This window comes from Aphis gossypii, chromosome 2 (genome assembly GCF_020184175.1).
Source record: "Aphis gossypii isolate Hap1 chromosome 2, ASM2018417v2, whole genome shotgun sequence".
Taxonomy (NCBI): Eukaryota; Metazoa; Arthropoda; class Insecta; order Hemiptera; family Aphididae; genus Aphis; species Aphis gossypii.
Window position 1 is genome coordinate 18,246,886 of NC_065531.1, and position 25,849 is coordinate 18,272,734.

The 25,849-nt window shown below is 29.1% G+C and overlaps 1 protein-coding gene and 1 long non-coding RNA gene across 3 annotated transcripts in view; one reads left to right on the plus strand and one right to left on the minus strand.

The window, feature by feature from the left end:
• The window catches only part of LOC114121136 (hypoxia-inducible factor 1-alpha-like), a 45,612-nt gene extending 22,714 nt beyond the window's left edge, over positions 1 to 22,898 (plus strand). The window contains exons 8-12 of the mRNA XM_027983310.2: positions 16,754 to 17,184; positions 17,460 to 17,979; positions 18,071 to 18,324; positions 18,606 to 18,847; positions 21,046 to 22,898. Coding sequence (XP_027839111.2) covers positions 16,754 to 17,184; positions 17,460 to 17,979; positions 18,071 to 18,324; positions 18,606 to 18,847; positions 21,046 to 21,300 — 1,702 coding nt within the window. The 3' untranslated portion in view covers positions 21,301 to 22,898. The remainder of the gene's footprint in view (positions 1 to 16,753; positions 17,185 to 17,459; positions 17,980 to 18,070; positions 18,325 to 18,605; positions 18,848 to 21,045) is intronic.
• Positions 12,474 to 13,332, minus strand: LOC126550337 (uncharacterized). 2 transcript variants are annotated; one of them, XR_007604403.1, is made up of 5 exons: positions 13,234 to 13,332; positions 13,082 to 13,150; positions 12,814 to 13,013; positions 12,639 to 12,735; positions 12,474 to 12,563 (listed from the first exon to the last, which is right to left on the minus strand). It is a non-coding gene; the product is annotated as an uncharacterized LOC126550337 (long non-coding RNA). The 2 variants fall into 2 exon arrangements; XR_007604404.1 differs by having other exon boundaries at positions 13,220 to 13,298.
• Positions 22,899 to 25,849: the final 2,951 nt, after the last annotated feature.

Below are 25,849 nucleotides of genomic sequence, written 5' to 3' on the forward strand. Positions count from 1 at the left end.
GAAAACAAAGAAATAACTCGTAATGTGTGTAATACATATATGTAATGTTAGTAAGATCTTATTAATTTACGTTTCTACTAAATTCTTTGTAGATGTTCGGGAAATTTTTTTCTTCTAATTTCATGCACATAATAGATCTTTGAAGTAATTTATCGCTTGTGTATTTTATATTTGGATCATCAGTGACTATTGTTATTATAGTTTAACTTATCACTTCTCGTTTAAATGTTATGGGTATTTGTAATCTCCTTTTTAAAATTGATTCAATTTATTCACAGTATTTCACAAACTTAACAGCTTTAATTTGTAAACCAAACACCCAAATCACTTGTTTTAAAAATCAGAGATTCTTGATTTTTTAAAAATTCAACATAATCTTATTATATTTACATGCAACATTTGCGTTGACAAGTGCCGAATATATAAGGAATATCGGCCTCTATGTTGACCTTGCTATATAAACGATTGTAACAGACTACATGAACATACCCAAATGCATTGATTATTTTAATGTTCTCAAACGAGTTATACTTATCATAAAAGTCCTACAACATAATGTAGATATTGAAATAAGCGTGCGTAATCGAATCCTCAGTTTCTTAGTAAACATTTTTAAACGTTTTGTGTAATGGCGATTTAGAATTTTTGAGGATTATAATGAAAAACCATCTCACATTAGTTGTTTCTCATCAAATATTGTTTGGGTCGAGTAAATTATGTGTCCACTGTCCACCAATATCGATTAAGTTATCTAAGTGTTAACTGTGTGTATTGCTATCGTTTTGATTTAAGGTTTAAATCGATTTTACCTATAGTGTTTTGTGTTTCAATTTTTTTCTTATATATGTATCTTACGCTAAGATTAAATGTAAAAGCGTCTTCTATTTTTTTTAAAAAAAATTTTATAACAGTATTCGTATGTAATCAGATATTTGCAAGTATAATTTTATTGCCTTCTATTCTGATATATCTATCGTTTAGTTTTATGGAATTGGCTTTACTTTTTCTTCGTTAAACTTTTGAATTTACAAAAATAATTTGCGTTTTGTAAAATAAGCTTTTCATAAACGTGTATAATTCTTAGATGTATAATATAAATGATTTGAATAAGTATAGTAGGTACATTTTTAATACTATCATAAATACTTATTTTACCTATAATTGTTGTCATCAGTAAATTAACTTAAAATTTGGCTAGAAATTTTAATATCTGATAAAATGTGCATATAATGTAATATTATAATTTTAATCAAATCATTTTTTATTGACTATAGTGATTGGTCACAAATGAACCCTATTGTAATATTTAAATTTGCCGTTTTTGTATTTGATTAGATAACTTTCAAAAATTAAAAGAACACAAATAATAAGATTGCTTTTAATGATTTAGCAAATACATTTTGGAATTATTTTAACTGTATTGATTATTATTCGATTGAATAATATATACATTATACACAGTGACGGTATAATATTTAACAACTATTATACTAATATTTAAATGCTGGTTATCATTTTTAAATATTTTGTTTTTATTTTTTATTCAAATCATTTGTATCACGTATTACTGCTATATTATAATATATACTTATTACCTTTATATATTAAATAATTTCAAACATACACTTTATTTTGATAGATGTTAATTTTATCTTTTACAAGTGATTTAGTTATATTGAAATGTATTATATACTTATGGTTTCCTAAATTATCTTGCATAAAATTTAACTCTTATAAGTGAATAATACTAGAGTATATAAGTTTATACGTTTAATTATCTGATATCTATAAATTATTATAATAATAGGCAAGCTAAAATAAGTTAAGTGGAGTAAATAGATTAAAACAATTAAGAGATAAGTACCTACCACGGTGTATCTATACTATAAATACAAATTCTTACTATAAATTATTTTCTCGTAAGTATTAAGTGTATTGAACTACGAAAAGTAGTTTATATCTTAAGAAATTATTTGCATGCATTTGCTTAATTGTATGTCTTTATAAGTCAATATTATAGTTCCATTTATTTATAATAGGTGTGTGCCATATACCATATGGTGATAAATTTAGGTATAAATATTAAACGAATATTTTAATCACTTATTATTGTATCGTTTTTTACAATTTATAATATTAACAAAATACAATCCCTTATGATTTTTTATTTAAAAAATTTTGAGTTCATTCATTTTTTTTTTCTATCTGATCTGAAGAAACACTATAATGGTATTTTAACTGATACATACAGTAATATAATTCAATAGATTTAAATGTGTCTATATTTAATATAGCAAACATAATACAGATGATGTAATTTATAAATTATTCTATTCTAATCCTGCATGTTGGCTATTTTTATTATTAGCTCTCACTTAATTATGGTATTAGATTATTAGATTTTTATTATAATTTTTTATATGTTCTGTAAATTATAATACAGTGTTGCAGTATTGCGTTTAAAAACACCAAGTCAATATTTTTATTATTCGTCTTTTTTGTGAAACCTATTAGTTTTTTTTATTTGTGCCATATAGCTGCCATAGGTCTACTACCCTCGATTTATACAATGAATAATGTAAAAAAAAGATTCATACTATGATATTTTATTCAAATTATATTCATCTGCTTTATCACCTTGTCACATCTTCATATGCTGCAGATTGTAGACAAATGTTGAAATATCATATAAGAACCTATATTGTATTGTGATGTTTCATGCAGTTATTATTATTATTTTTTAAAATAAATTATGGAATAAAAGTGTAAGTTTACTCATACGAATCATAAATAACAATAAAACAATAAGTATGCAATGTATGCATTCATTTAAAGGAAACACGACGAATTTTGTACATATTTATTACATAAAATGGGTGTATTTTGTTTAAAGTAAATAATAATACCACATCAAAAATGCTCATAGTCTACAAACACATCGAGTTCCTATATAGTTTCTATGAGTGTACCTACTATACCTTAATATAATTTATGAGTTTGAAATGAATTGTAAAATGTATATATTGCCTAATCGAATTTGATATTTTATGTTCAAATTTACATAAATAAAACGTATCGTCACATCTAAGTAAAACACGTGATTATTTATTATTGGCTGCTATCTTTATTATATTTTATATGACATAATATTGTTGTATGAAATAGTATTAGAATATTTTATTTATTTAATGTCAATAAGACATTTTATTAGAAAGAATGATACGTTTATAAGAATAATACTTTAGATGAACAAAATATCATAAAATAATGTTTAAAAGAAAACCAACAATAGTATTTTGTGACCATAGCAACGGAAGTTCGAATGAACGGATGAGGACATAACAATATTCATTTTATGTACGTAATACAGAAACCTTAAATAGTAAATAATACATATGTACAATTTAATATGATTTATTCATAATATATTTCGACGTTGTAAAATGGACGTAATTTTTTAGACTACACGTTTCATACAAAAATTTTTGCTTTTATATAGGTATAAGTATTGAATAATTTACATGAGGATTATTAAAGGTCATTATTACTTATTAGTGTAATATGAATTTTGTTAATAGTTATTTCTTAAAATAATTTACTCTTAAAATAGTAAATATAGTAATATTTAATTTATCGATGACTAATATATTTGTTTGGCGTATTACTTTTTTTAAACCAAATTTTTATGTTCCACTTCAAACACAATACAATTATAACAATGTTCATTAACAAAATTAATTTTTTCTATAATACAATAAATAATAATTATTAAAAAATATACGGGTATTTAAAACATTTTTTTCATTCATAATTTTAACTATATATTGTCTTATTATATAAAATGTTTTAGATTGTACCTGTGTCCTGTATTACAGTAATATTATTTTTTAATACGTTTAACTCATTTGTGAAATCTGCAGCGTATAGCTGTTCAAAAATAAATGCCTTCCTATAGTGGCACACACTTGAATATGGTTGGACTTATAACAGTCCATAGTAGATGATTAAGTTTTTGTAACATTAGTGTATAAATAAAGTATTTAAAATTTTGGTTACTTTTTCATAGCATATAGGTATTAACTAATTTATGATAAGTTATTCATTAAAAGTTTACATTAAATGTTAAGTGTGATTTTTATTTATTATATATTTTCAATAGTTTTTAACTTCGTATAGATTTGGTTGATGATAAAATTATATCTAATGCATCAATATCTTTTTTGATTTTTAGAACTAAAATTGTCTAGTGTGTGTGTATAAAAATGTATATTTATTGAATATTACTTAACGTTTATACACACCGATATTATTTTAAATAGTTACACATATTCATCATATATGTAGGGTTAATTGTTATAAAATAAATTTTACTAGACAACTTAAATACTTGTGCCTACGATAGGTATATTATGCGAATTTAACCAATATTAAATTTCTATACACTTTTTTTTCAGGTTTTCTTTTAATATTAAAATTAATACATATTACAAACTTAATATTGGAAAATATGAATATAATGACCATAATAATAAAATCAAGTTATCTATAAAATTAAATGAAAATTCTATACAAATATAATCACATACTAGTTTAGTAAAGTCCACCTATTTCCTCGTTTTATTATTAATTATAAAATTCCAACTTTAAATTAATAGTTAAAAAAAATAAAACTTTCTTTTTTTTAATGATCCAACTCAATATTCAGAAATGATTTGTATTATCTTATTATTCTAATTTATTCTCGTTTATTTTTATCATTTTGTTTATTAATATTCATCTAATATTTCTAATGATTTTAGAGTTATCTCCACGAAGAACGTATAGTTGATTATTAATTGTTATAAATGAATTTACTTTATCAACAGATTTTTTAATAACTTAAATAGCTTAGTTTTGTTTTAACCTAATTTTCTTTAAGTCTTAATCATACATATATATATATATATATTTTTTTTTTTTCATAAACATGTTTCGTACATTTTTGAATTTCCTTCCCTACCCTTAACAGTTTTATGTATATAAGTTAAGCTTTATCTTTTAAAATTCTTACTACATTGGTTTAACTTAACACCTAAAAAAATATACTACTGTGGTTATCATTTGATATTACACACATATTTATTGTTTATTTTTGAACCTTGTTAAGATTATATAATATTTGGGTTTCTGTATTACTCCGGTGAGAAAAACAAATATAATTGTTGATTTTACTATGTTTTGATACGTATGGCTGTAAAAGTATAAAAGTATTGTTTTATACTATTGCTCTATTTTTAAAATATCAAAAATAAATTTATATTTGATGTGACTTTTTTTTAAGTTTTTGCTCTTAGGCATTAGTATTTTTTACAGTTAAAATAGTTATAATACACTTAATGTGTCTACACAATTAGATGATACATTTTTAAATTGTTTTTGTTCTTGTCATTTTCGTTTTTTATTATTTTTTCATTTATAATTTTTCGATGGCGCATTAGTAAAAAAAATTCTCTATCTTATACACGTAGAATAGAGTACAAACTTCTCCATATTATATATTACTCATTAATTATTACATTGTTTAAATTAATGTGGATCATCACTTATTATAACAATATTATTATATAATATGTTATCTGTGATTTATCCAAACTTTTTTTTAATATTTTAATTTTTAAGTAAGGTTTTAGCATTTTTTTTTTTTTTTTAAGTTTTTGGTTATTTATAATTATTAGTACCTTTTTAAAAATTTTTACTTAGCTTTTGCAAATACACATATTATGTTATTCTTTGTGATATTGTTTTATTAGGTTAAAATATTTTAATTTCAATTATGTAATTACAATAAGTGAATTACGATGAGAAGTTTTAACTAGAATAGACACTCAAGTGTAAGACAGAGAAAGAAATTATACTTATTTATGCTTTCTTATAATTTTTATATTATCTACTACGAAATAATATAAATTTAAAACAGTGTTTTAACTTTTTAATATTGTTTTACATCTTGTACGATATATAATCGTTGCAAAATGATATACACTTGGACTTTTGATTGACCCTTCTAGTTTAAACAGTTTAATGTGGTTATTATTGATTTTAAAAACTCGAATGTATTTTTATTACACATTAACAGTATTGCTATAGTACGGCTATTAATGAACATGATGATGTATACGCTTATTTACTGACTTATTGCAACCAAGTCCAGACGTGTTTCTCTTGCAGTTTTGTTGTTTTACCTCCATGAACATGAACTGTGAATATATTTTTAGCACATAAATTAATTATGTTTTAATGAACATCATAGTTCGACGGGTCAGCTAAAAGTTGAACCCATATACTCATAATATATGATAGAGCTATGATATAATATATACCTATCACTGCTCACTGGAGATAACGTTCGCAGGTTTAAAATCTTTCATAATTTTGTTATGTTAAAGGCTAACTAGGTGATTTTCTTAAGATAAGATAATAATATAACTGTATTGTGTTGAATAGATATTTAGTGAGATCCAAACGATTTTTTTGTTGTAAAAAAATATACACCATATTTATTATTTCTTAATCATTTGTTCAGTATATGCGTTTCATTATATGAAATATATTATATTGTATAATTTAGCTTATAGGTATAATGTAATAACATGTAAAGGTATAGGTACTTATAAAAGTATAGGTCGTGTATATCACCGTGATGTACTCACAATAACACTATAATTTTATTATACGGAAAAATAAAATTCAAATCATAATTTAATAATATGCGTTGATGATGTTTTATTCTGAACGCTGCGCCGGCGTCATCAGAGGTGTAAAATGTTATTTACTCGGCCCTCGTTATTTGCGTCGTATACTATAAAATATATAAATTACATAGGTTCGTGTAAATTAGCTAACTGGTTAGGTAGATGAGATATAGGTATCATGAGTATGCGTACATTCGCCGATTTATCTAAATTTTCCGACTGAATACTACTGACGGCGCACTTATATCTTAATAAAATAATACACCTATACGTTGTACCACGTTAATAATGGTCGTTTTAGAGATAACAACGTTGTGCCGAAACATTTCCGAAACTATATACATCTATTATATTTATTGATGAGTGGTGAAAATTTAATTTACTGCGAGATTTATTGCTATAGAAAATATAACGACTCACAAGCCATAAATTAATGCTTGAGCGTTTTTTTTCACGATTGTGACTTGTCCGCATAGTATAGTATAATATAGTCTACGGTATAGTGACGTCGCGGTCGATGTATAACTCTATTTCTGAACGATTCTAAAATTAGCGGCCCGCTTTGTAAAAATTTTCTCCAACAATCAAAACAAGGCCACACTCTTGCCTTGAGTAACTCTTCTTACCACTGCTACTCTTTACAATTTTTTGAAATTTTTTTTACCTATATACGCGTTGTTTACCTTTTCTTACAGTATCGTTATTTTAATACTATTCCCGTCCATATCGTGTGGCAGCCGGCAGGTAATAGATTGAACCGAACAAAATTGTATAATAAATTATTTTCAAACCTTTGCCAGTTGTATAGGGTTATGACTGAATAAAAAAATTATTGTGCTTAAATTAAAAAAATATTATAACAATAGGACCAATAGGTATCTATTGGTAATTCTAGTGTATAACCTACACTAGAAACATTTTTTGGACAAACAATAAACATACGTAAACTATATATTATTTTTAAGTTTGTACCTCAACATATAATATATACTTAACTGTTGGCAATTCTTCTGAGCTCGAATATTAAGTTTACGATAGAACAATAAAATTCAAGTATAAACCCATAACGTTGTATTTACATCTTATATTATTTGGTCATAAAGTTCATTCATAATTCTAGTAAGAAAATATTTTAACCTTGTTAAAATGCATAATACAATATTATGTACAATTTTTTTTAATTTTGATGTTTACGTTAAGGTGGTAGGTACACGTTGTTTGAGTATTGTTTTATATTTAAGAATAATGTTGTTTAATTGTGTGCCAATTGTGACGTTATAATTGTTTATGATGTTTTACAATTTTTTAGTTAATAAAAGCCAATTTAACAGATTATAAGAGTAACAAAAAAGTAGTATAGAAATTGTGTTGGTATGAGATTTACAGAAGTTTACATGTACCTATTATATATTATAATAATTTACATATTACATGTTTTTTTATTGATTGCTTACTTTATTTATCAAATATTCAATAGTTATAAATATTCTTATTTTTAAAACCATAATTGAAAATTAAATAAGTAAAATACTTATTTTTAAATTTTAATCATTTGATATTATTAAATAAAAACTAGTTAATATTTAATTTAATTCTATAATCATTATTTTCTATTTAAATTATTTTATTGCATATTCAGTAAACAAATAATAATTTGTTTAAAATTGAATATAAATTTTAATTTAAGTAAAGCTTCAAATTTTATTTACAATAAATGTCATAAATGTCTTAAGCTTAAATATAAGATAATGATAAATTTAATTTGCAGGTACCTCTGCATGTGCAGTATTTTTTCACTTCATATTAATAAATTATAATTGTATAATATGCATACTCAATTAAGAATAAGGTAACATACTTGAAATAATTAATTTAGCCTTAACAAAATGTATATAATCGTATACACTAATATGTATAAAAACAAACTAAAAAACTTATCTTGGGTCAATTACCTAACTTTTTTCTTTTCTTTCATTTTTTCTTTTCTTTTTTTTTTTTTTGGTGGATTGATTTTATTAATTATGTGCTGAATGTATACACAGTAAATTACAGAAACATAATGTTCAAAAGATAATGAATATTCAGTATTGAAATTATGTAAAACAACACAACTGAAATTTGTTTATTTTATGTATACTATTGACGAAGTATAACAAGCTAGTAGATAAAATATATAGGTAACTTGAGGTAGGTATTAATTCAATACTAATGGAAATAAATTTAGGCCATCAAGGACAGACGATAGTATTCTATATCTCATCAGCGTTCGTATCTAAAACAATTATTATATCTATAGGATATACTTGGCTAAGTAAATTAATAAAATAAATTAAAGTTGTATATTTTATTTTATATTTATCAAACTACAATATTCGTTATTTTTTACAGCACAATACATGGTTTTATTACCTATATTGCTATACTTTTATTTGTGATAGATCAAAACTGCAATTTATTGTAGTGTCAACTATACTCATACACACACACACACACACACACACACCACACACACACACACACACACACACAAATGTATATAATATGTTTCATTCATGATAACTATATTACTATATTGTACTTAATGGTCATGATATATAGGTATAAGTAACTTAGTAATTTGAAACAAAGGAATAATTACCTGTTGCCTAATTAATTCTATTCGGTACGTCAACGAATCAAAATGCATAAATCATTCATTTATGGTACTCTTACGTGTACCTACCTAAAAATATATTAAAATGTAAAGAAAAAAATGATAAAAATGTTAATTAAATAGTACAATATGACAAGATGTGTTCTATTTTTGCAAATATACCTAATTCAAAATTATTCTGTATACATGTTTAAATAAATATAATATATATATTATATATCATATAAAAAGATAACAAATTGAATATATGTTTTAGTGGTATTATTTTTCGTTTACTTAAAACTTTAATGATTTGATTTTAATTCAGTTACAATAATCCTTTCATTTGTAGATAATATATACTGCAGCAATGAGTTTGTATTATAAATAGACACCGTACTCATTTTTATTATTGTTTTGACTCAAATATGACATACAAATATAGAATCTAATATGGAATTTAACAATCGATACCTCCTATATTTGAAAGTTTTTACGTAGTTGGGACGTTGTCGGTATCGTTACAAAACGAAATATTTTTCTTTCCCAGTAGACCGGCAGGTTTTTTTTATGATAATTTATACGATACTAGGTTTAAATAGTGTTGTGGTTCTCTTGCATAATTATTAACATCTATAATCAGCATAGTATGTCTTCGGCTTAACGTTTATGAAAAGTCGTATATTTTTTTTAAAAATTGTCACAGATTGTCACAGTTGTATTTGATTTCTTAACTTTCAAATTTTTTTTTGTTTTTTGTAAAATCGGTTGATTTATGGATTTAATGATTACACAGATTTTGTATTATATTTGGTTAAAATCTATATTTATAATTATTGTATAATAATTATTTATTGTAATCAATATTTTTTTTGATAAATATCACGTTTCGTGATCAATATTAAAAATAAGATTAATTAGCTAGGTTATCGTGTATCTCTCTTTCTCCCTCTTCTCTCTCTCTCTCTTCTCTCTCTCTCTCTCTCTTTCTCTCTCTATCTATATTTATATACTATTATAGAATGAATTAATTTATAGTTTCTTTAGGCGACATTAATAATAATAAAAGATTTAAATCGTAGCGTCAACGAGCGTGGTCAGTAAAGTCACTGAACTAAAATCAGTGAGGAGTTGATTGAACGTTTTATATTATACCGCGAAACAATAAATCAGGATCGTGCGCACATCCATTTTATTACACATATTCGACGACGCCAATATACTTATATATATAATATATATATTGGAGCAGACCGTAGCCAATACAAATAAAACTAAATATTTTGGACGCAGGTCAGAAAAGAAAATATTTTTGCCGAGAATATGTTGTTGTTTACGTGCATTTTTTTAGTACCTATAGTATCTACTAATTACTCTAGTGTAATGTCTCTAAGCATTAAGCCTATTCGTATTTTCATGTTCACTCTGTAGTCTGTAGAAGAAGTTGGTGGAATAAGTGTGCTATGACGTAAGCTTAAAAATTTCCAGTTTCACATATTCCTGTATGTAGGTTTTTCAATTTTAGCGTCGTCGCTCTTGACACAAATCCTATATACATAATAAATTCCATTAAATCGGATTTAAATATTTAATATTATAGGCACTTATTATTAATTAATCGACATATTTTAGTGTAAATAATTATTAAAAATCCGTTTTCAGCATTATCTAGGAAAATTTTAATGTTTTTCCTGCATAAATTGTATCTAAGTTACACAGTTTTTAATTAATAACCATACTATTCGTTTTAAGACTACAAACTTAAATATAATTATTATGGTTTATTTTATTAAATAAACAAATAATGTTCATTTATAATCGTTTGATAAAGTTGAAATTGATTGGTATATTTGGGTTCAAAAACCGTTATATTTTGATAACACTATTACAAGCTACCTAATTTAATATAGAAATACTAAAACTGATTTTATTATTTATTCAAAGGTTTTCTAATTTACTTTAAATGTTTTCTATATTATTTAGGTTCATACGTTCATTAAAAAAAATCATAAATCTTTGATAATATAATAATATAATATTGTTATCTGTTTGTAAATCATTTTTTTCCTCTTTAACAATAATATTTTAGACTTATATAAATTATATTATGTATGTTAACTTTACTAATGTTAAATCCAATTGCTGATATGTTGTTTATATTTTTACCGGTACATTTATTATATGATAAATGTAATAGATTAACAATATGTATGTGTATATATATATACATCTAATGTGATAAATCGTAAACTGATCGTAGTTTGCGCATTATGCCATTATATAATAATATATTAATTATTTTATTCTTATTTTACTCGTTTTATAATATCGTTTTTTTATAACTACAACCTAAAAGACTTTTATTTTAATTACTATTACAGCTAAGCAATAGGAAAGTAAAAAAAAAAAAAAAACTATGACGTATATTTCAGTTATAACATTATATGTACAGAACGTCTTGTTTTGAAAATTATTTTACTGCTGTGATATCTTATTATACAACCGAAAAAAAGTAAAACTATCGATACGCGTTATTTTTATTAATCAGTTAACATAATAACATTGTGTATTTATTAATTATTAGTAGTTTAACGTCATCTTAAACCTGCAGGGCAACCCTTGGTTCAGATCCAGTCTTGGTTGTTGCGCGTTTCACTGCAGCCATTTTGGAATCGAGTTGGTATTATATGACGAAAATACACGAAAATCGTGTTCGCTCCGAAGGATTTTAAATTATTAATTATTATTTATTATCACTATTCCCGAAAGGAAAAAAACGTGTGAAGCTGACACCACATTATCCAGACGACCTAGAAACATATATTGTATAATGTATTCACAAAGTTGTAATTATTTCGACGTGGAGTCGGTGGTACACACCTATATATTGTAGTATAATTCAGTCGATGTGTCTTTTACAAACTAATGCGCAGTCACCGAATGTTTTAATTTATTCACGTGTTATTAGATACATATAGTTTAGTTTCAGGCACGCAAAGATTGAAAATCATTTTTGTGCCGAATAAAATAATTCTGATGTGTCGCTCCATCGGCACAAAAAAATCCAGAAATCCATCGCTAAAATGTAATATGTATAGTGTATACAATATACGTATATATTTTGTTTGGATTTTTTGTTGATGATTTTTTTTTAGGACGACTGTATCGAGTAAATAATCTTTTAATAAATGTCCATTGACCTAAATTAGTGATCATCATAATTTTATTAATAATATTCTGTTTGATGCACTTTATATCGGAATGCAACAGCATACACTTAAAGAGAAAGAAATGAGAATGGAATAACCGTCATTATTAATATAACGCTATATTGATATTTCATAGGATTCGGAGGTACATTCCATGTATTTGCTATGCAAAAAAAAAAAATTCGAATAGCCGATTATTCAAGAATATCTTCATCCAATATTTTTGTTGTTTTTTCTATACCTCATTTATTATCGTGTCAAACGTCGCCATTAAGTGAGAGTGAGAGGTTATATAAAGTAGAGATATTATAATTTCGGAACTGGATTTGTTTACTAAAATACTCGCTTCGCTATTTTAAGACTACTGCATGTCTTGAAACACCGTGGGCTTCATTTAAATATTATATTCGAAACTGACTGCGCCTGGATCAGGACCGGTAACTAAAAAAAAAAAAAAAATCGAGAAAAAAAAAACAATTATGTAAACACATATTATATTAAAATATAACAGTGTGATGCATGTATCGTCGTCATCGTCATCGTCCCGTTGTGCCAGTTTTCATATTTGATTAGGTACTCTTATTAATGATATGTAAAACGTGAATAGTTATTAATTTTATCAATGTATATATTTTTTTTTTGCTCACGAGAAAAAACGAACCTTGATCATTCAAAGGCATATTATTCGTTTATTACGTCCACAATATGCGTCCACTTGAGCGGACGGGTGGTCTAATATTATATTATAATTATAATAAAACTATAATCAAAATCAATAAAAAATTAAATAATTCTAGCCGACATACCGTTGTCATTATAAATATGAATGTTTTAAGCCAACTACAGTAGCATATATAATATTGTCTATACTTGTAAAACATATGTTTTCTGTCTCCCACCTATCCGTATGTTGTATATATTTATATACCTACATTCAATGGCTCTATAACTTTATAGAAAGTATGCCTATAGTATTATAAGTATGGAGGTTTTTTATGACGCCGGTTACCGAACGTTCGATCAATATAATATAGCTTTGTACAATAATATCATTATAATTAATAATTATGATTCGTGTTTTGACGTGATTCGTCGTTGGATCGTTAAAAATCATTTTGTACAAAAAGTTTTGCGGCAAATACAATAACTATGTTTGGTTAAATACCTACTTATGCTTTAATAGGTATATATATGCCATTTTGGCATTGTTTGAAGTGCTTTACATAATAAGATGTGCTATTTTTTTCTTCCAAGTGACTATTTTAAATCATTATGCAACAAAAACGTGTCTATGTTTATATCAACATGTGTAATTACAACATCTTCCGTACGACTAAAAAATAAAATAAAGCCTTTAACACAGTATTGCATGCATTACGCATACTATACTTACACGCATTTCAATCGTTCGGTAAAATTATCATTTAAATATACATAATGTTATTCTGTGTAACGAGTTACTCGTGAACGTCTAGTGACTTATTTTTTTTTTTAATTTTGAGCGTTGTTAAACGAAAATACCTTGAGTGCATTGTGTATTATAATATTATATTGTACTTATTATTATCGGGATCGTGGCGTATATTGTGACTTGGTGCTAACACATAGGTAGCTTCATAAATAGTATAACTATAGTTCTTATTAGAATTTATTATGTGAACAATTTATTGTGTGCAATTTTTATATAATATTTTTAGCAATACTTACTGTAGTTATTCTATTATCATTATCATTATTATTATTATTACTATTATATTTTATTCTCCATAAGTTATCGACGTGTAATGACAGGTATAATATTACTATATAAATTCACTACAACAACGGAATTATCAGCTCTCTAAACACGTGAATCGTAAATGTTCAATTATTATTATTATTGTACAAGTTTAATTTCGACAAAACGATGATAATCAAAACATATTATACGCTGCACGATTTCGTTGCCGGTAGGTGAGCGCTCGCAATGGTGGTCACTCTGTGTAACAGCTGTCGACTGGTCTAGTCTAGACTTGAATAATATTATTCAGTTGCGTGCTAGCTGCCAGTTAATTTTTTTTAAGTTTCGTGTGATCTCTCGTACACTTTTAAAACGAATAGCATTAGTTTTGTTTTACTTTTGTTTTTAATAATAGATCTAAAGTTTAAATTCCTATTAGCAGTAAAAACGTTTAAATTAATTTTATTGAATTTTTTATTACTATTATTTTAATTAAAATTACTATTTTACTTTTATAAGTTTTACTCTGAGGTAAATCTAATTAAAACATTATTAATTACATTTATATTTAAATTCATTACATTTTGTTTTGCACTCACCAAATTTAAAATAAATTTTAACTGTAATATGTGTTTATATGGTGTTGGAATGGTTTTTCAAACAAACATTTTACTTTTTTCACTTTGTTACTAGTGATAGTTTCTGTACACATTCTTATATGTTTTCTTTTTTTTTAATTTTTACACAGACGCGTGTCTTTTTATGGATAATGTCAATTAATTTACCATTTTTGGTCGTATCTACTAACTCGATAATAATAAAAAGGAAACATTTTCGTGGCATGACGTAACAATGCTTTATAATTAAACCGGTATCATCGTTCCATTATTAAGTGTACTCAGTACGCTTAATAAAACAAACCATTTAGAAGATAAAATAATTGTTTAATTTACTTTTTTAATATTTTCATCTGACATAACATTTAATAAATAAATTTAGTATAAAATTATCATTTTTATAATGTATTATAATTGTAACTACACTTTATAAATTATATTGTATAAATTATTATTATCATGAACTATTTTTCAATATTTTTATTTTATTTTTCCACCTACTCTTGCATATGTAATAAGTTCGTTATAATATGCCAATTGTACACATTTCTATGTGTGGTATTTGGCTCTCAGCTCAGACGAAGCAGTGTGTGCGGGAATGTAGTCCGAATTGTAAAGCCGGTAGTTTAGCTATTTAAACTCGTAAAATTATTTTCTGTTAATTAGTGAAATCATTTCTTGTTTCTTATATTTTGTCATCATTGTCGTCATTCGAAAGCTTTATAGTTTGAATTTGTGTTAGCAATTCTTATTCATGTAAATGTCAGCAGTTAACAGTTCATTGACCCAGTCGTACATAGATTATTCCTATTATTATTATATTATTTAATACACTTAAACGTCTTAAACACGCATTACAATGTGCATTTAGGCATAAAAAATATCTAGTTAACGTATTGAAGCTTTATTATAGCTGTTGCGAAATAAATAACCTTGGTATGGTTTCCCATAAAGTATATGAATGAAATCGTTTATTTTTAATGCCAATTAATCGCGTAATGAGTATAGGGAATCGAATCTCTCAGATATATGTATCATTATTTAATAAATTGTAGATGAATGTAAACGAAAAAAAAACTATCTGTGAAAATTTCTTGAAAATAAATTTTCCTTTTAGTAATTTAGTGAAATAATAATAAAAAACATACAACAATCATGGGCTAATTCGATCAAAAATCGATATTAGGTATGTGAAATTCACAAATATTATAATATTATATACATTGATATAATACTATATAATAGTGATTATGTTATTATCAGGTTTATTATTCGTATATATATTTAATATATATATGGCAAGAGAGCCATAAAAACTTCGTCACTTATGTAGGTTTCTATACTGATAACGAAAAGGTCCATCGAATAGATATAAGGTTACCGAACGGCCTTGAACTTTTCCGTTGTAAAAGCTTCGCCGAAATCTTCAAACCGAAATCCGCTGTGCGCGAGACACTTCGTCGCAATATAAATACACACACACGTACATTTTGCTATACCTTATGTACATGTTTCGGACGCCTGATTTACATCCTATATACGTTGCACTCTCGTGTTACCTCTGTCGTTTCTTTTTTTCTTTTCTTACCGTGAACTTCTTACCGCAATGGCAATCGAAAATAAACGTCCCAATTGGCACATTCTTGTCGACTGCCGGTTGCCAAGTAGGAGAAGAAAAAAAAGGAAGACAATTAGAGCGAAATAAAATAAAATGTAAACCGATAACGTAAAATAAAAAAAAAATACAAAATATAAAATATAAAATGGATATAATATTGCGTGTATTTGAAATCCTAAAACAAGTGTATTGTTTATAATGGTTCGATTTGTTTGCATTTTTATAGTGGCGTGGAACACGGCGACGAGATCTATTCACTGTGCCAGCTATCGCCGGTAGTCTGCAAGCCCGCCATCCAAGACAAACCATCATCGCCGCAAAAGCAAAAGCAACAGCCACAGCAACAGAAACAACAACCTGTAACTTCTGCGAAAAAACCGTCGTCCACGGAAAAAGTGTTTAAGCCCAAGTGTTTGGTGGACTCTTCCACGTTCTTGTTGCCGGCAGGCAATGGACCAGTTTATCTGGACGTGAACGGTGACGGTAAACCGAGAGCCGTATTGCAGTCGGTCACATCTACCGCCAGTGTCATTAAAAAGAAGCCTGAATCGTGCTCGGAGAGCCCGAAAGCCACTACGTCCAAGATTTTCGCCCCGCGAACCGAAGACATGAACAAGGGATTCCTGACATTTTCGGATGACGACACGGGACTAACCAGTGAGTACCACAGCCGATTTCCTTTTATATATTATGCAAAAAAATATCTAAATAACGGACACTGTCGTTCACTAAAATTTTTCCACCATTTGAAAGTTTCCGCTATTCAGAAGTGTTCTTTAGAGAAAGTTTCATTCTACAAATATGCTTTTGCTACAACGATTTGTCCCACTGAAAGTATTATATGTGGTACACGCAACGTGTTAAATCAATTTTTGTTATTATTTTCAATAATTATTATTATTTATCAATTTATGTTATTTTGTGGTTTTCAGTGCTCAAAGATGAACCGGAAGACTTGACTCATCTGGCCCCGACGGCCGGTGATGTGTGCGTGCCGCTGGACACTTGTGGTCTCGGGCATTTGGGCTTGTTCATGTCCGACGTGCTTGATGACCTCATACTCACCGACTGTTCATTGGCACCGTTTGACTCGTTGCCTGCAGCTCCGTCTCTGCACGATGCGTACTCTTCTGCCTCCCGGTCTTCGCCGCCAATGCACCACCTACATCACCATCACCTCCACCACGGCGGCGACGAACTGTCGCAGCACGCTGTCACCGACTTGTGCGATCCGACCATGTCCTCGCTGCTGGGCATGGACCTGGACAATAGTCCCAATGACTTGGACCTGGACTTATCGCTCAAGAATCAGTTCATACCCTTATACGAAGACGACCTATATCCACTGCTGTCGGACGACCTTCTGTGGGGCAGTGGTGACAGGTCGCCTTCGCCCAAACCGTCGCCGACTGCGACCAATCACCACGACGGCAGCAGCAGAAACAACAACTGGTGAGCGACGTGGGATAATTAAATAATGTTCGGGATAACTTTTACGACGGGCACATGGTCCTATAATCGGTCTGTATATTTTTTTGCTTAGGCATGTGCCGACGACGGAAGATATCGTCGGGAAAAACTCGATGGACAGAGATGCGCCGCCGTCTCCGAGTCTGGCCAAGTTGCTGCAGAAAACCGACACAGATGCACTGCCCTGCAGACAACAGCATTTTGACAGCGGTGGCAGCCTCCTGCACATGGACGGCGGTGACTCATGGGGATCAATCAGTAAAATGTTACACCAGCGGTACAACTCGGGTGGTTCCTCTGGGTCTGAACCTACGATTGCTACGACAGGTAAGCGGTTCGGCGTGCTTGTTGTCAATTTTATAGTATATATTATTAAGTGTCGGGTTCACAGTTACGTTGTGTGTCTTTTAAGCTTGGTCTTAAAACTTGGCTTAACTCTTTGCGGTAGATCATATTAGTGAATAATTCCATGACTACATTGTCTTATCAGAATGAAACGAAAACCACACAACGTAATTATGGACTCACGGCTTAAATGTCGCACTTTTCAATTACGGTTTTATGGCGTTATGCTAACTTTTTCGGGACATTGTCATTTTGTTTCACAGATCAGCGCCTCGGCCAACATAATCCCTTACGGCAACAACAACCACAGCAACAGCAACAGTTGGATTGTAACGGATCGGCAGCAGGAGGTGCCCGAGCCAATGTTGGCGGTGTCAAGCGAACTGGGCCGAATGCCACTGCAGCTGCGACCCCGTCGTCGTGGAAACGGTGCAGACAAGAAGAAACGGCTAAACAGGGTGCCTCTAACAGCGTGCTGATGAACCTGCTGGTCAGCGGTTGTGATGTGAGTGCCGGTTACGTGTGTTTCACGTCACCCAAGTCAAAAAATGCCACTGCGGCCGCGGTCGCGTCAGTTGCGTCCCAACAGCGTCATTCGCGTTTTTACGAACAGCATCAGCGGCGCAACGTGACGGCAAAGTGATCGCGTGTATAGTGGACTTGCACGTGTGCGCGCACGTGTTGATATAATATAATATTATATTATCGAAGGCGCAAATAATCCACATTTTTTTTGTGGAACTGAAACGTTCCCTACCTCCGTGATATAATTTTTTAAAACAATAAGTACCTTTATGCTTAGTACCAAGTAGGTACTACATTTTTAATCAGGGAGGAACTCAACAAAAATTTGGGGGACTAGGACCTCTCTATTGACTGCGCCGCAATGATATATAATATTATACATTATGTACCCGGAGGAATATTTTGAACATTTTCATAATAATAATATGATATTTATTCCCGCCAATATAGTTACAATCTGTACATAATAATATACAAAAAACGTGTGCGTGTGCGCGTGATAGATCCCGTACCTGTCCGTCTAAACGGTGAAGCGATACGGTTTAGATACAAACCTTAGATTTGATGTGTATATTGTGTATTATTGTATAATTCGAGAGCATTACTCGTGTGCCCTTATTCTCCCGCGTATGTATAGGTAAAAACTATCCGTGTTCGTTCTTTTATAGATCGTCTTGGAGGAAGAGGAAAGAAAACAAGCCCAATTTTCGTCGTGGTCCTGGGTCGCGTTTTCTGCCAGGGTTTTTATAATGTAGTTAGCATACACGACTCGTGCAATACATATAATATTATAATACACCACATTTGTTGATTCTTAGTTGAAATAAAAACGAAAAAAAAATTACAAATATATATAATATGTTATATATATATTATATTCTAACATTATTAGTTGGTTGTATTATTTTTGTTTTTAGTCATTCTACCATATAATATTATAATATACGTTATATTATTATGATTATGTACCTATATACGTCAGGTCACCATCATGTGGTGGTGCAACTGTCGACGACAATGTGAATTGTTTACTGTTTATTATTATTTGTTCATTATACATATATGCATATATATAAATATATATATATATATATAATTACCCTATATGAAATATAGTTGATAATATTTTATTTTGTTTTAAAAATAATTTTGTTTATATAATAAAGAATAAAACTTTTTGGTTTTTATTGCTCTCTTGATCCTTTCATTAGTAGTAACAGTGGTGGTGGCTAAAACCGTGTACCTCTTTGACTTAGTGTCGATTATATGTATGTACAGAGTGCACACAATTTATCATTTTTTTTCTGTACGATAATAAAGAGTAAAATCCATTGATTTTATAAACGCCGTTATGATGCGACGTATGGTTGAAACATCGGCGATTGTCGTCGCGTATCATATGATATATTTTGGTTGCACGTGACCAACCGATATTATACGACGTTATTTTTCAATTCAAAAAACTAATATTATCACAAAAACCATTTATTAGGGACCTGGTCGGACGTTTTATGAATATGAAAAATGAACAATTAAACCGATCCGTAGGTGTCAATAACTTGATGCCTGTACCTATTTACGATTTTTTTGAAAATTCAGGCACCTATACTTTCCTGAGTTATTGGACCCTGATATTACGGTTCTATAGAGTATAGACGACGCTACGTCGTTAAGAGATATTCAAATTTTTATACTTATAATTTCCTATAAGCACTTGATACGATGTCACTATTGTATTTGTCGCCAAAAAGACTATATTCACTCTGATGTATAATTACGATATTTGTATATTTTATGACTTCACATTAGTATAGACACCTAAGACGATTTCCGAACAAAATTTCGAGTGCTAGCAAAACGATTTCGATCGAACTAGCCATAGACACCAATAATGTCAAAGAGAGACGCAACCACCTCACCATAAATATATCTGTTGAGAAAAAATACACTAAAAAGGGTTAATGATAGAGTGAAAGAGAAAAACCATGTAATACACGTTATCGCTTTGCCGTCTTGATAGAGAATAGAATACAGCATACACCGACACGTTGTACCCTCTCTCAACGCCAATAACATTTATTCACGTTCACTTTTTCTCCAATACCTTATCTTATGATTATTATTTGTGTTTTATTACTGAAAATTATAATTAAACTTTTTGTGTTGTGTCTCGTCTAGGATGACTCGGGAAAAACGTTGGTTGGCAAGAACTCTGTGGTGAAAAATGATTCGCAGCCGAGGCACCGGTCGAGACTAAAGGCCGTCTCGTGCCTGTTGGACCCGGGCAGCACTTCCATACCGTCGCTGATGGACCTGACCGCACATGACTACGACGTGAACGCTCCGGCTGGTGGAGCTCTACTCCAGGGGTCGGAACTTCTGAAGGCCCTGGAAATCGGAGGCGGCGGGGGTGGCAACATAGCCGTCGCATAGTTGCCGAAAAATCAGAAGCAGGAGCAGGAGAAAAGAGAGAAGGATAAACAACATTTTTGAGCATTAATCAATATTTACTGCGTCTATCACACACATGTACACACACACACACACACACAAATAATATTTGGTATATCTATTATTCCGGTTACAAACTTGAAATGTCATAACACTCTAATGATAAGTCACACTACGTAATGTTTTTAACATTCGACAATAATTATTTTGTACAACGGTTATTCGTAATTATTGTGCGGATGACGGAGCAGAAGAATCCGTCCGCAGTATATCTCTTCATTTTTATTTGTATAGGTCATTGTTATAACTCAGGGCTACACAGTAATCCGATTTCTGAGCAACAATCGCGATGAATGATTTACATCGATATTTGTTGTTATCTTCGTTTGTTGTCTATGCTCGTCATAAATCGCGTATATAACTGTTCTCATTATTATTGTTATTTCATCCTCCCCCCCTTCCAAAAAAAAAAAAACAAATATACACCTCCAAAATGTGTGTGCCACTACTTCCCTTCTGCTCCGAGACTTCTTATTTATATTATATAAAAACTATATTATTATGATATCATATTCTTATACTAACCTCTTATAATATATTGTTTTCGTTTACCATCGCTTGCTGTGTACCGCTTAGTTTTTAATTTTTTTGATTTTTTTTTCGATTTTCTGTACACCGAAAAATATTACGCACTACTCGCGTGTGTAGCGTTGGTTTCGGGATAATGTGCTGGACCCCGCGAAACCGATTTTTATTTAGTTATCATTATGTTATAGTTATATGTACCACATTTTTTCCACAGAGTATACCGATATCATTACTATTAATATTATTATTATTATTACTATTATTATCGTTGTCAATGAGAAACGTCTTACAACTGATCTTTTAATATTAAGTTTAAAATTAACCTTTTTTCTACGTCGAAAGCAAACTTCATAATCTCTTTTTCGGTTACCGAAATTAATTTAATAATACGTAGGTACCTTTATATATTGTAATTTTAATATTTTAATTTTGTAATGGAGGGGACGAATGAAGTAAGAGCGAAGTAAAAAAAAATTAAGAACAGTGTTACCCATACAGGTACATGTGCATAAATGGACGATTTAACGAAAAAAAAGAAAGAAAGACGAATTGAAAATAATTATGTGCTGTAAGCCCGTAAATTTAACTATCACAACTTAAGCATTCGTTAAGTACATATTGTGCCTATGCGGAGTAATTTAAAACTGCTCTTAAATTTTTTTGTACTTGCGGCAAAAGGATATAATTTATAGTGAACGGTGATGGTTTTGTGTAAAACACGTCCGAATGCTCAAATATTATTTTGTATAATTCTTTTTTAGATGGAAAAATTATATTTAAGTGATATTTATTAAGGGACATTTACGTGAGTGTAAGCGTAAAGATATTTTTCGATACATTTCTTTATTTTGTTAACTTTTTTTTTTTTGTTTTTGATTTTATTTTATTTTACTTTTTCAAAGTAGTTATTTTAGTTAAACAGTTTGCATTGTTTGCTATACATTCATATAATATACATAAATAAATAAATATATATAATTATTATATACTTAGATACGTTTGTTTGTATAATATACTACCCCTAACTATATATTTTAATATTATAGTATCTGCAGACAAATCACAATCGCAATATTCCAGTGAAATCTACGAATGCACTTGTATGCGGTTGTCTTCCATATCACGCCACAGCGACGGTTTCGTTTCTTACGTACCAATGGTGCAGGTATGACATTTGCGTTCTCGGTACATACTTGGAGAGAGAAAGAGAGAGAGAGCTATTTCGGCATACTCGGCGTATACCGGCGTATATTAACCCCGAGAGCGTATTCGGACGAAATGTCACACTCGACCATACATAACATAATAACTGTTATAATAATATAGTCAATCGTTATCGTCGGTATTCCTGTCCGTTCAGCCTACCCGTTCGTTTTCCGCATATATTAACCCAATAACCTCGATGACATGTCCGGGCTGCGCCGCCAAGTCCGACGAATCCAACAACGAGTGCACTCCGGTGTCCGGCGGGTGGCGAAAGGTCCGAGTTCTACCACTTTTAATTTCCTAACGGCATATCACGACTATTATAATTATTATAATATTATTACCTACGGTTTTATGTGTTGTTTGATGATGTTTTTATAAAACGCGCTCGAAAATATAAAAAAACACGCGTAAACGGTGAAATCGTTCGGTGTCGGGAGGAAATCGCGTGTAGTATTATATATTATTAATAATATCGAAATATGCTATTCGAGTAAAAGTATATTGTCGAGTTTCAATTGGAGATAATCCAGTTCAGAACCCAGTCCACTGTAATGTTCCTCGCCTTTTCACGCGTTAACGTGATGAAGGCGCGCGCTGTAGTATATACGATATACCTATTACCTACATAGTTGTAAGGTCGATTTAATTTTGTTATTATATTATGTTTTATAAAATCATTAAATTGTATAACTATTTACAAATTGTACCCACCTTATTTATTTATTTATTTTAAACATAGATGACTGGCTAATTACTGATTAGACGTGTTGTTTAATTAAAAATATTACTTACCCATAGGTAGGTAGTACCCACGGGCTATACTTATGTAGTTATGTACAACATATTAAATCAATGCGATTTAATAACGAAATTAAAGTCGAACAAACGATAAACTGTTTACTTAGCATATTATAATTACCCATTTAATGTATTATATATAGATACCTATTTATATAGTAATTAATAATTATTTTAATATATGCGTATGTGTGTATTTTCATATTTGTTTATAGGAAATATCTGATAGTGATACCGCATTATTCAAACATAATTAATTTATTAACAGATAATTTAAATATATGATATGTATGTATTGGATATGTGTGTGTGTGTAAAGAAAACGTTTGGTAATAGCCAATAATAGGTACCTTTTAAAATTTATTTTTCGAAGGACGGTGCTTGGTTGCATTTAGCTACTGACAGTAGCCTACTTTATATTATTATTGTTCATAATTATTTGGTATCGGGTCTAATACCGAACGTTTTGTAATATTATATATCTAGTCTTAAAGTAGTGTTAACTATTCCTTCAATTGATTCTCGTAATGAATCAATTGGAAGTTAACGATCGTCGTCATAGAATCATCATCTAAATTCCGTGTACTTTTATTTAATACTGCGTTTATATACTTATATGTGCTTTACCTACGCATCAAGATGTCATTTTTCTTGACGATAACAATTACTTATAAAAAACTATGATACATTTTGTTTATTGACTATATATTGATGTTAAAACCTAACCTAACATAATACAATGAAACTAATAATAATGTTTTTTTCTAAATTTTCTAAATTTCTGCGATACTCAAATATATTAATTATCCCTCGCGTAAAACTGTACGATGCTTGAGATAAGTCAATTTATTGCCTGGTTTACGATCTGTGTGCATTACATTTAGTATACGCATGTATAGAGATATAGTGTTCTTACGATGCTGGTATGGTTAAATCGTTTCGATTAACGGAGACATTAAGGAAACTTTTTGACCTTTGCTCGTATAAATATATGATGTTGTAACTAAACTAATTACTATTATGAAATGATATCGGGTTCATCATAATATTATGTAATTACGCACGTTTTCCCAAAATGCGTTAAAATTATTTTTTTTCTTAATCAAATCGACTTTAGACCTTAGACGATATTATCAAATTATTATACATTTAAACATAATTAATATAATATTAGCACCGTCCCAGATCCGGTTAATAAACATCAGTGATTTTATGTTTAAGCACATCTGTTAGGTATAGGTATAGGTACGGTTTGCATTTATTATAATTTTATTTTTTTGCCCGACTAATATAATATTGTTGTAATCGCTCACGGTCGCCCGTCGACGCGACAGCCGTCTCGGACCTTGAAACGAGATAAAAATTTGTCTGAGTATGTATATGTAGGGAAAAATAAAATAATACACATTGATACACTTAGACATATATGCGTACATATTATATACAATATACATATATATATATATATATATATATTATAATATAACATTCGTGCGTTTATAACCCTCATATAAATATATGCTTGTCAGTTATGAGGAGATAAGGCATAAAACGTAAGTATATTATACAATTTACAAAATAGAATTTAATATACAATATAGGTATATTATCAATTATATTTACCTCTAAACTATGGTCCCAATCGTATGATACCTATTGAAAATTCAGTTTTATTTATTATTCTATAGGTACTGGGAGATAATTAGATACCTCTAATACTATTGATGTCCATGTGCACTCATAATAATTGTAAAATATTATTTTAGGATATAAACGGAAAAAATAATTATTTCAGTGTGCTGATTTTACGTTGTTGATGTGAACTCATTTAGTAGATTCTAAATATGCGGTTGAAATCCTAGTACTCAAGTGTTACACATTTCAAGATCTCGTTATCTGAAATGGTGAGATATGAATTTTGTATTTTAAAAGTTAA